At 41.3% G+C, this 13,135-nt stretch overlaps 1 protein-coding gene across 7 annotated transcripts in view; it reads right to left on the reverse strand.

The window, feature by feature from the left end:
• The window catches only part of ZNF462 (zinc finger protein 462), a 163,790-nt gene that overhangs the window by 58,696 nt on the left and 91,959 nt on the right, over positions 1 to 13,135 (reverse strand). For all 7 annotated transcript variants that reach the window (XR_009763542.1, XM_061633019.1, XM_061633010.1 and 4 more), the window contains one exon: positions 5,572 to 5,690. Coding sequence is in view for 6 of the 7 variants with exons in the window: in XM_061633019.1 (XP_061489003.1) it covers positions 5,572 to 5,690 (119 nt within the window). In the remaining variant the exon portion in view is untranslated. The remainder of the gene's footprint in view (positions 1 to 5,571; positions 5,691 to 13,135) is intronic.

The following is a 13,135-nucleotide window of genomic DNA, read 5'->3' on the forward strand; positions in this document are numbered from 1 at the left end:
CAAACAAGTCAACTTCCAAGATTCAAGACGGGAGACACCAAGAGTTGAAGTCAACACCACACACACATTGTTTATGTGAAATGGCTCTTAGTGGGTAACCTGGCCAATGATGTGACCCGTGACCAGTTGTGACTGAGGTCATGTGGCCAGGGGTGAGGAACTGTAGACGCTCCTATAAAATGTCATTGCAGGGAAAAAAACAATGGGGGAAATGGAACTAATTAAGTTACTAATTAATACTGTCTCTGGAAGTGAACTTGACAGTGGAGAAATCATGTTTCCTTGAAAGCAAGAACAGCAGTCTATATATAAAAAACAAACCAGAATGAGCCTGATGTAGGCTGCAAACAGCTCATCAGAAATCCCTTGTATTATTGTTCCTCATATGATGTCATTCTGTTTGATAGCACCTCTTTCCCATTAGTCTTCAAAATTATTCTCTAAGAGTGGGCTGTTTCCCCCAACATGAAGCCATCTGCCAGACTGATAATCCTTGAGCTATGCAAACCTAACACAGTGAAGCAGGGGTCTGTGAATTAGATGCAACATAACCAGTGCTTGGGCCAGAGCAGGTTTACAATAAGGAGAGAACTTGAGAATACCATGTACCGTGAAGATTACAAAGGCAGATGGAAACTGTGCTACCGGAGACAAAGGAGAGAAGAAAGCCATGCAATCAGGAATTGTTTTCCAAGCCACAAAGAAGTTGCAAAAGCTGCTTTTGAAGCTTATGTGGAAGCAGTCATGACATGAAAAGCAAAAGTGTCCAAGATGGGGTTGTGATGTGGCATACAAAAGAGATAGCATCCACCTAGAGAAAATAATTTCATTTTGGAACTACTAGCCCTGTCACACGCTAATGCTTGTTGTGGACAGTCATTCATATTAAGTAAACCTGCCACTATGAAAACCCTATCTTTAACAATATATAAAAATATATAAAAGGGGATTGCCCAGCATTTAGAACCTTTTTTGGGGGATTGGTGGATAAACACCAGCCCCGTGCTTAGGATTTTCCCATTCTCAGCCAGGATTGTATCCAAGGAAAGACAGCATCATGTTTTTATCCTTCTTTGCATACACCTTTTCTGCATCTCCCATGTCCCCTACACTGTGGAGAGTGGCCAAGTTAGGAGATTCCTTGGAGCCCATGGAATAAAATTTGATGTAAGAGTGGTTATCCCACAGGGTCAGGGAGATCCCAAATTCAAATAAATGGGTATCAGTCATTCACTTCTCTGTGAGGGGGACAGGAAGTCTATGTGATCATGTGCACAAACTGAGCCCTGCTCTTGGTCCTTCCTTGGACAGAAAGCCTGAGGACCTAAATAAGTACATGGGCCATAGACCACAACACTGAATGTGTGTGTTCGAGGAAGGGTTATGATAAGAAGAAAATAAATCAAATTAATTCCTTTGAAAAATTCTGACTTAAGAGGATTGCATTCACATGAAAACTTATCAACCATCCTATTCTTTTTTTTTTTTTAAAGGTGACAGCTCAGATTGCTTGATATAGAAAACCCAGGTGTTAAAGTCCATAGCAGGGTCTTTAGAGTGGTTCACAGTACCCTTTGGGTTTGTATGCGAAAGAGAGGTTTCAAAGAGATGTATAATTTGCTTATTAAGTGAATGAGCCTCGTAAAACAAGTGTTGGGCCAATTAACTTGGAAGATAAAATTGTTCTGAAGTATTTAACTAAGCAGAGCAAACATTAGCACCTCACTCCCCGGAAAACAGATGAGGTGGTCATTGCTGAAATTCCAAAAAGATTGCAAGCAGCTAAGGCAGAATTGGGCAGAAGCCATTTGGGCACAACAGAGAAAACAAGAGAATGGTGTCACTCTCCACAAAGATAAGCATACATCATAGGACTGAAGTATACCGGAGAATATGGTGAGAGCTACTCCTCTTTTCTAACACAGAAACTGATTACATGATTTCTCCAATAAGATAGTAATGCATACCCTGAAATACATTTAATCAAGGCACAGTAGGCATCAGGGTCTCCTGTCTTTCCTTTAGTTTATGTCACCCATGCCCATTAGGCATGAATGTGACACCTACACATATAAAGCAGGGCCACAAATCTTACCCCTCTGCTCCACTGTGCTTATTACTGTTTCTGTTGGTTAGACATCACACATAGTTGGGCCTATATTCTGTGTACATAGGCAAGCTAGGTCCTGGGAGGAATATAGGTAAACTAGGCTGGGTTAAGTAAAGGAAATTCCCCTGCCTCAATGGGTGTTGCATAAATGCATTTTCATGCTCATATGAATAGGGTTTATATGTTACTTCATCTATGGATGGCTGCCATGCCCTGCTATGCCAAAACCACTACATTCAGGATTTTGAGATTTCGTCTACAATTAAACAACAACCTCTCTCATAACATTAGAACTCGTGGACATCCAATGAACTGAATGCTGGAAGATTCAGGACAGATAAAAGCAAGTACTGTGGAATTTGCCCCCAGTGATGGCCCCCAACTTGGATGGCTTTAGAAGAGGATTAGACAAATTCAAGGATGATAACAGTATCAAAAGCTACTAGCCGCAATAGCTATGCTCTGCTTCTGCAGTCGGAGGCAGTATGCTTCTGAATACCAGTTGCTGGAAACGGGGGGGGGGGGGGGAAGAGGGCTCTTGTGCTCAGGTCTTGCTTGGAGGCTTCCCCCAGGCACCTGGTTGGCCACTGTGAGAACAGGATGGTGGCCTAGACAGGCCACTGGCCTGATCCAGCAGGCTCTTCTTATATTCTTAACCACCGTTGTCCCAAATTAAGAAATCAGAAAAACATAGAACAATATAATATTTGATAATATTCTGCAGACTGACAGGTACCATTAAAAAGATAACATACTTTAGATAAGGAATCTGATATTTACAAAAAAGAAAAGAAAACGTAATGACAGCAGATCCAGTGAAGAGGCCTAAGTGGGATTTGCTGCTATACATTTTAATCCAAGTGATTTTCACACAAGTAATCCAAATTATTTGGTCAGTAAAGAAATGGGGTGGTATATCAAAAAGAAAACTTTGTTGGTTCCCCTCCCCAAGTTTTCAGAAGATAACTGGAGCATGCCCAGATTTTCCATTAAGTCAAATGAAACTAATTTTGAGCTGCATAAAAGACAGCACACCTGAGCTCAAAAGACTAGTCCTCCTAGATCAGAAAAAGGGCTCATCCAGCCTACCATTCTGTTGCCAACTGTGGCCAACCAATATCTCTGGGAAGCTTACAAGGTAAGGCGTGAAAGCAAGGGCCCTTCCTGAGCAACTGGTAATTCAGAGGCAAAATCACTCTGCGTATCAGGAATGGGGAACCTGTGACTCTCCTGATATTGCTGGACTCCAACTCCCATCAGCCCAAATCAGCATGGCCAGCAGTCAAGGATTATGGGAGCTGTAGTCCAATAACATCTGGAAGACTACTGGTTTCCCATCCCTGTTCTAGAAGAACCCACAGAAAGTACTTTACTTATTCTATGAGGGGGATCTCTCTTTATCTACTCTCTTTGTGCCTTTCATAATTTTATATCTAGTTGGAAACAGTAAAAACAAAAAGCCAGCAACTGGTTTAGAATTGTGATTAGTTTCTTGAATATAATTGTGGAAAGAAACAGTTAAGGCAGAAAGAGGCCATATAACTCTGCTATGTAAGCTTTGGTACAGATTACTATACTACAGCTTTTAGAAAAACAAAGTAGTACTGTAAAATCACACTGCTTTGATGTTTTGAAATGCATGCCTTCAATAATGAGGACTAGTATGTACTTTAAGAAAGCTTGTGGACCACATATAAATGCTTAGACTACAGGTGCCCCATCCATTTTCTCAGTTATTGTTGGAATAACAGAATTAAAATAATTGGCCTTTGGGGAGGTGAGGGCAAAATGTGACACATTCAGTAAGGCAAATTCAACCTGTCCTGCTGTCTAGCAATTTGGAAGGGTTAACTTAACACTAAACTAATGGTCATTTAGGAAGAGCCCAAGAAACCCATCAAGGAGCCAACCCTACCATCCCTCAAAACAGACAGACAGACAGGCAAACAAAGTAGTGAGAACCACAAGAACGGGACTTGGCACAGATATAGTTACGAATGATAACATGCTCAAACAACAAGTTAGTATCAATATAAAAACAAACAACATTTAAAATGATAAATGGAATTGCATGAAGCTCTCACCACCTTTATCTTAGAATCTGGCACTGTTACTGAACTCAACAAAAATATTACTGTTGCTCAACTTAGAAGAGATGCCTCTTCAACAGACAGCTCAGACTGAAGCTCTTGGTTTTGAAATGAATACCGAAGTTCCCATGAGCTAATGGGTCGAGTTCCTAAATCCAGCTACCTTCAGGTTACTGTTACAATATTGCTAATGAAGACCATGGCCAAAAAACCCTATCCTTACAAGGTAAATTTCCCACTGAACACACCCATCCATGAAACTCTGACTGCCTAGGGGCTGTTGTATGAAGTTTGGGTTTCAGAGAACAAGCAGGCTGCCATGCTGTTCTAATTCTTACTACAGCTGAGCCAGATCAGGACAGAGTTGCATGAACACATTCATACACATCATTTTTAGAATTTTTTAAAGGGGGGAGAGATTCTTGAAGAGGTCCACAAATATTTGCATGGGGGAAAGGATGCATCCCAGTTGCCTTGGCAACCGGGCTGACACTCCTTGTTTTGATGCACTGCAGCAGTTAAGGCACTGCAGTGCAGCAAAATAGGGAGCAGCAGCTGAAGTGCATTACAGCCCCTCAGAAAGCACATTTGGATGTGCATTAAAATGTGCATTCACACACACATTCCATTGTTCTCAATTAGATGTGTGCTTGAATGTACATTCTGATGCGCACCCTAATGTATGTTCTGTTGTGGCTTCATTTGCTTTCACTTGACACCATTATGTTTACTCTGGGACCCGATTGGCTGGAATCACATAGGGAAAGAACAAGATTTAAGTTTTTTTTAAAAAAATGTGCAAAGCAGCAAGATGTTTTAGCAGGGTCCTAGAGAAAGGTCATGAACAGGTGCAAAACTCAGCAAGAAAAAGTGAAAGATAAACCCCTTTCAGGATGATTTTCTTACTTTCTGAAAGCATGCATTTGAACTAAAAAGGTGTGAGGGTGAAAATTTGACACAGCTCTCTTATCACAGTAGTCAGTGTGTTTGCCTCACCAGCATCTTCCAGCCCAAGTACAAAGCCCTACCCTCAAAACCTGAGAAGGAATTTCAAGTGTATTCCTTCTGCTTCTTTTCCTGCTTTCTACCCAATAACAGCTTAACATTTGTATCTGATTTCCAATCCGGCTTGCAGTTCTGACCTGCCAGCTTAGGATCACATGATTTGTCCAATTCCAAGTTCAGCTCAGTCCAATGTAATATTGGCTTAACTCCAGCACCACACCAACATCTTGCTTCTGGTTAAATGCACACTCCAGGGTAATAAAATGATACAAGCTGGCTGATGAACAGCAGCAGTAGCTACCAGGGGCAGGGGGTAAGAGAGGCTTTCAGACCTTCTTCACTGTGAAATGAATGAACAGGACTTACCAGCATGAGCTTTGAGTAGGTGAGTTTTCAGCCGGCTGTTATAGGAGGACTTGAAAGGGCAGAGTTTGCAGCGGAATGGTTTATGATGTCCATGGTGGGCTTGCATATGGCGATCCAAACTTTGTCAAGGGGAAAGCAGCAATGAGAAGCAAAAGGGAAGAAGGGGAAAATGTGAATCGTTTTTCAGCTAAAACTGGATGACAGAAAAAAGAATGAAATGTACAGGCCATGTTATTATGCCACCAGTACTTAAAGCTTCTTTGGCTTATACTGGCAGAAATAAATTCTCACAAACATGAAGGCAAGTGGAGCAAAGACAGTAGCATAAGATGTAGACCAACAAGAGCCAAATTGGATCATATTGGGTTCACCTCTTACACCCAATGATCATGACAAGTAGGCACAGCAATTGATAAAGCCAAGAATAAAAAAAATAGTAAAAAGGAAGCTTGTTGAGAGATGACATAACAAGTGAACACCAGGACTAGGAGCTAAACCAAACTATATCTACCAGACCAAAGTTAGATGTGTGTAAACAAGATTCTCTTAGTTCGTCCTAAAAACTCAGGAATAACACAGCGTACAAAGATTGCAAGAATCACAGAAACCTAGTTGCCTGGACACCAATAAATTTGATACTTGCAGTTGCAAATGTTTGAATTATGAAGGGGCCTTGTAAGCCAACACCCTGCTTGATGCAGGAAATCCAGAGCTAGAACATTCCCACAGATGGCTGTCTAGCTTCTCTGTAGTGACCTCCATCGAGAAAGACTGCTGGTCTTAACAAGTTTTTCCTAATGTTCAACTGAAATCTACCCTCCTGTAACTTAAGCCCATTAAGTCTAGAAATATTTTTCCAGACCTGTGCTTTAACAATAATCCAAATAAAATTAACACTAATGTCAGTTTCAAACTTTCACTTGCATCACAAACTGAAATGTTAACATGACTGGGAAAACAAATCCTTAGAATTTTAAAATTTTGAGAAGCGATAACCTTGCCATGCTAATTCCCATCCTTTTATATCCAGTCCAAATATGCCTGCAGTATATTAATATGAAGAAAAGAGGTAGTTGGGTTTCTAGAGCTAATCTCTATGCAAATATGCTGTAACTTCAAGTGCTTTCATTTTTATCTGACTTGCCATTGTTCATTCATTTTAATGTTTACCAGTTGAAATAAGAATATTCAGCAGGTGGTTGAGAAGTTCCTGCTCTCTACCATGAGGAAAAGGTCTGTGCCAATTCGCACAAAGGAGCACATTTTCTTAGCAGTCCCATAGCCGTGATACCACTAAGGAGTATTTTTTAAAATTGCAAACAAATTAGATGTCCATGGTGAAATTATTGCTGTCAGAGCAAAATCAGCCTGCAAAAATGGGTAAAATTGCCTTGCTGGACTACATTGTAATAAATCCAGTTCAACATTCTGCTTCTAATAGCAACAAATTAGATGCTATTTCAGGACGGTGTGAAGAAGACCATCCTCTGTTGTTGGTCCCAACATAGCCCCACTCATATATCACATGCCCAGAAGAAAAAAACTAGCCATGTTGGGGGGGAGGGGAGGGAGTTCCTGGGATTTAAGCCCATGCAGCAAATGAGACAGAGCGGTTCTCTAATCACTTAGCCACAGTAGAGATAGCAACGTCACACATCATGGGGCATTTTCTACCTCCCCTGAACCCAGACCAAGAGCTTAGGGATTGCAAAAAGAGCCCTAGCTTTGTGCATGAGCCAACCAGCCTTTCTGGCCCACCCTTTCCTGGCAATCCACACAATCAAACCCTTCCATGCTATTTTGCCCCACTGGCTAAACTGCTGGGTGGTACCCCAGCAGGCCTTGTTGTCCTTCTCCTGCATAAACCCACCCTTATTATCCATCCCCTCCTCATTCCCCACACCCACCCTGTTTGGGTCGTATACCCATCCAATTTGTGTACGCTGTAAGGCCTACCCCCACTCAATCTAGGGAACCAAACAGAGAGGAGGAGGAGGGATTCCTGCCCTCTCCTCAGAGAGCCATCCTGAGGCTAGCAGAAGCCAGATCCTATTATGGTGGGAGAAGGGGTTCCCTATCCACCACTCCCCAGCAATAAAGAAACAACACGTGAACCAATAGCAAAGCCTTTACTAAACAGCATCTGGGAAGAAGGAGATCCTGAAAAGGAAAGACACATATGTGTGAGGTTGCCAAGCAGTCACCCCTGCAGGGTTCCTGTGCCTTGGACAGCAGCTTTAGGGATTCAGGTACCAGCTCCTGTTAGGAACATCTTCACCTGTTCCTCTAACCCTTTCTCATGGAACTTGCAAGGCTTCAGGACCCTGCGTGCAGCAAGTAGGTTCACAACTCCACAGAAGAATAGGTGGGAGCATCCTGGTGACTTCTGCTGGTCATGGGGTGGGCCTCTGTCCTGGCCTGCATGGAATGGTATGTAGGATGGATTCTATATCTGTGAGAGAACAGCCTGTGGAAAGCAACAGGAGACAGAGAAAGAATAATGAGCAGTAGTCAACAGCAAGAGCATAATACACATATGTGAAGAGGTGATAGGGAAGAGGGAATGGTGCCCCCTGGATGCTCAGCCACTGCTCACACCTCAGCCCTTGTCAACCCACCATCCCCTGGAAGGGGAAGTTGCAGTGACTGGGAGTATATTTCCCCCTTGGGGTTCAAAGTGAAACACTGAGTGTACAGTGGCTGTTTTGTTTTGCTCTATGCATTTAGACTGTGATCCTCGAAGGAAAAAGTGTTATTTGAGTGTTTGGCCTGCATTGGCAATAGTTGGAATGGGGTGCCTGGTTTTTACTAACATAAAAACTTACCTCTATGTGGGGATGTGTGCCTCCCCTGTGTGTGTGTGGGACACTCCTCCCCACTCTTGGGAGGGTGGGAGGACGTAAAAGCAATGACACAGGAAATGGGAGAAGCATGGGAGTCAGTGGCAGCAATTACACATTCCAGTATATGTCCCCCACTGCCCTTGCTTACCTGTGTTGATTGAGTCCTCTGTCTTGGCTCTCTAGTCGCTATGAGCAGGGTTTGATGACTATGTCTGGAGTCCCAAGGTAAGGTACCTGTTAGTGTTCTAGGCAGACAAGGGTTAGCAATGTCCTTAAATCCCCCATGTATATTCTGAAATTGTTTTGTGCAAAGTGTCCTTTGTCCATAGCTTGCCACTGCCAGAGTCTTGTGAGCTCCAAGTATGCACAATGTGTGTTAAGAACATAAGAAGAGCCTGCTGGATCAGGCCAGTGGCCCATCTAGTCCAGTATCCTGTTCTCACAGTGGCCAGCCAGGTGCCTGTGGGAAGCCTGCAAGCAGGAACCGAGTGCAAGAACACTCTCCCCTCCTGAGGCTTCCGGCAACTGGTTTTCAGAAGCATGCTGCCTCTGACTAGGGTGGCACAGCACAGCCATCATGGCTAGTAGCCATTGATAGCCCTGTCCTCCATGAATTTGTCTAATCTTCTTTTAAAGCCATCCAAGCTGGTGGCCATTACTGCGTCTTGTGGGAGCAAATTCCATAGTTTAACTATGCGCTGAGTAAAGAAGTACTTCCTTTTGTCTGTCCTGAATCTTCCAACATTCAGCTTCTTTGAATGTCCATGAGTTCTAGTATTATGAGAGAGGGAGAAGAACTTTTCTGTATCCACTTTCTCAACGCCATGCATATTTTTATACACTTCTATCACGTCTCCTCTGATCCGCCTTTTCTCTAAACTAAAAAGCCCCAAATGCTGCAACCTTTCCTCATAAGGGAGTCGCTCCATCCCCTTGATCATTCTAGTTGCCCTCTTCTGAACCTTTTCCAACTCTACAATATCCTTTTTGAGATGAGGTGACCAGAACTATACACAGTATTCCAAATGCGGCATTATGATATCGGCTGTTTTATTTTCAATACCTTTCCTAATTATTCCTAGCATGGAATTTGCCTTTTTCACAGCTGCCGCACGCTGGGTCGACATATTCATCGTGCTGTCCACTACAACCCCGAGGTCTCTCTCCTGGTCGGTCACCACTAGTTCAGACCCCATGAGCGTATATGTGAAATTAAGATTTTTTGCTCCAATATGCATAATTTTACACTTGTTTATATTGAATTCATTTGCCATTTTTCCGCCCATTCACTCAGTTTGGAGAGGTCTTTTTGGAGCTCTTTGCAATCCCTTTTTGTTTTAACAACCCTGAACAATTTAGCATCATCAGCAAACTTGGCCACTTCACTGCTCACTCCTAATTCTAGGTCATTAATGAACAAGTTGAAAAGTACAGGTCCCAATACCGATCCTTGAGGGACTCCACTTTCTACAGCCCTCCATTGGGAGAACTGTCCATTTATTCCTACTCTCTGCTTTCTGCTTCTTAACCAATTCCTTATCCACAAGAGGATCTCTCCTCTTATTCCATGACTGCTAAGCTTCCTCAGATGTCTTTGGTGAGGTACCTCGTCAAAAGCTTTTTGAAAGTCTAAGTACACTATGTCCACTGGATCACCTCTATCTATATGCTCGTTGACACTCTCAAAGAATTCTAATAGGTTACTGAGACAGGACTTTCCCTTGCAGAAGCCATGCTGGCTCTGCTTCAGCAAGGCTTGTTCTTCTATGTGCTTAGTTAATCTAGCTTTAATAATACTTTCTACCAGTTTTCCAGGGACAGAAGTTAAGCTAACTGGCCTGTAATTTCTGGGATCCACCCTGGATCCCTTTTTGAAGACTGGCGTTACATTTGCCACTTTCCAGTCCTCAGGCACAGAGGAGGACCTGAGGGACAAGTTACATATTTTAGTTAGCAGATCAGCAATTTCACATTTGAGTTATTTGAGAACTCTCGGGTGGATGCCATCCGGGCCCGGTGATTTGTCAGTTTTTATATTGTCCATTAAGCCTAGAACTTCCTCTCTCGTTACCACTATTTGTCTCAGTTCCTCAGAATCCCTTCCTGCAAATGTTAGTTCAGGTTCAGGGATCTGCCCTATATCTTCCACTGTGAAGACAGATGCAAAAAATTCATTTAACTTCTCTGCAATCTCCTTATCGTTCTTTAGTACACCTTTGACTCCCTTATCATCCAAGGGTCCAATTGCCTCCCTAGATGGTCTCCTGCTTTGAATGTATTTATAGAACTTTTTGTTGTTGGTTTTTATGTTCTTAGCAATGTGCTCCTCAAATTCTTTTTTAGCATCCCTTATTGTCTTCTTGCATTTCTTTTGCCAGAGTTTGTGTTCCTTTTTATTTTCCTCATTCGGACAAGACTTCCATTTTCCTTTTTTTTTTTCAATAATTTTTATTCAGATTTTCATAAAACATACAAGACAAAATCATAAAACATTCAAAGACAAAAAACAAAATCAAAAATAGTTAAACAAAAAGAAAAAAAGAAAAAAAAAACAAAAATAAAAAATAAAGAGTAAAATATTGACTTCCCATTTGTCAAAGATCAAATCAGTTATAAGTCTATAATATATAGCAATCCTGTCTCTTAAGTCATATTATAAAATCACTTTCCTCCAGTAGTTATCTTACTTAATCATCAAATCTCATAAACATTACTTTATTCTTTCCACAAAAAGTCAAAGAGAGGTTTCAATTCTTTAAGAAATATATCTATCAATTTTTTTTTCCAGATAAGCATATCGATTAATCCATCTCATTACTAATTATGATAATCTTATTGTCATAACCATAGTCAAAATAAACATTTCAATTAATCCATCACATCAGAATCTGTTAGGTTCAGTAATTTCAGTAGCCATTGTTCTATTATCTCTATTAGTTCCATTTTCCATCTTCCATCTTCAGTAGTCTTGTTAAGTCCAGTAATTTCAATATCCAATCTGCCATTATCAGTATTCCATAATAATCTTGCTGTCAAAGCCATAGTCATATAGTAAGAGTCTGATGGGAATTACCTCTATCCCAAATATTTTCTTGCCATCCATTCTGAATAGGTTGCTGAAATACTGCTGTAAAATCATATCTCTGTTCTTTTTTTCAAAATACACTGGGTCATCTCTTAAAAGTTTTTCCATTGTCACATGGCTGCAGTTAATTCCATAGATTTTCTCTATATTGGGCTCCATCACATCATTCCAGTCCAGAAGATAATCCATGCCATTGATAACTTTATCTCTAGAATCTTCATTAATTTCTTCAGAGATAACATTGAGTTCCAAACAATAGATTTTATTTCTAAAGTCCATAGACTCCAAATCTTGTTCCTGTTCCACGTTTGTTCCAATCTCCGGGATCTCCTCTCTCACAGGGACCCCTATTCCAGTCTCCAGGGTCTCCTCTCTCACAGGGACCCCTGTTCCAATCTCCGGGGTCTCCTCTCTCACAGGGACCCCTTCCAGGGTCACCTCTCTCACAGGGACCCTTATATCTTTAATCTCCTGCTTCATTTTACTCAATTCAATTTTCGTTATCTCAATCTCATCCATTATTTTCTGAAACATAGTTATTTTCAGATTCTCAGCCACTTTCTTAATTGCCATTTTAAAAGAAAAATATAGGAAAACCACTTCTTATTTCAGCAACAATTGGGTTAATACTCCAAACTTGGTGACATCACAGTATAAACAGAGCAGACAGCCTTATCTCTCCAATAGTTAAGTAAACAAAATGCAGTTCCCAGGATCGAAACAATTAATGGCAATCGTCAAGAAACAGATTCGTCAAAATTAAATAGACCAAAAAGAGAGTAGTCTCAAAACAGTATAATATTTTTCAAAATAAAAATCTGGAATAGAAATCCCTCTTCTGTGTATATCTTTAGAATGCAAATCCAGGACAGCTTTTTGCAACAAAAACAGAGATAAGCTATTAATTAGTGCGTAGCAGAGAGAAGTTACGGCTCCCCAGTGAGATGTCAAAAACCGATCAATCTGGCAAATCTCTTTTAAACAGCAACAATTTAAGTCAAGTAAAAAAAAAAATATAGAAAGAAGGGTGCTTGCCTGTTAGTGCGTTCTCTCTTAGAAGATAAGATGAACGTTCGCTTTAACAGATAGAGCTTGCTGTTGAAAATCCGTCCCACCTTCGTCGGCTGGACCTCGTCCCATAAATTAATGAGATCTGGTCGTCCCAACAAAAATAGGCTTTGAGGTTAATCTCTTCGTTTCTCCCTACCCGGGAGAAGTTTAATCAGTCAAAAAAAAAAGAAAAAACTGACTGATATATCTGAATAAGCTTCTTTTGAGGCAGGAGCCCGTCTCAAAAGCAGGCACAGGCTAAGTCACCCTTCCCGGAAGTCAAGACTTCCATTTTCCGAAGGAAGACTTTTTGCCTCTAAGAGCTTCCTTGACTTTGCTCGTTAACCATGCTGGCATCTTCTTGGCCCTGGTGGTACCTTTTCTGATCTGCGGTATGCGCTCCAGTTGCGCTTCTAATATAGCATTTTTAAACAACTTCCAAGCATTTTCGAGTGATGTGACCCTCTGGACTTTGTTCTTCAGCTTTCTTTTTACCAATCCCCTCATTTTTGTAAAGTTTCCTCTTTTGAAGTCAAATATGACCGTGTTGGATTTTCTTGGCAATTGGCCAGTTACATGTATGTTT

This window comes from Rhineura floridana, chromosome 1, assembly GCF_030035675.1.
Source record: "Rhineura floridana isolate rRhiFlo1 chromosome 1, rRhiFlo1.hap2, whole genome shotgun sequence".
Lineage (NCBI taxonomy): Eukaryota > Metazoa > Chordata > Lepidosauria > Squamata > Rhineuridae > Rhineura > Rhineura floridana.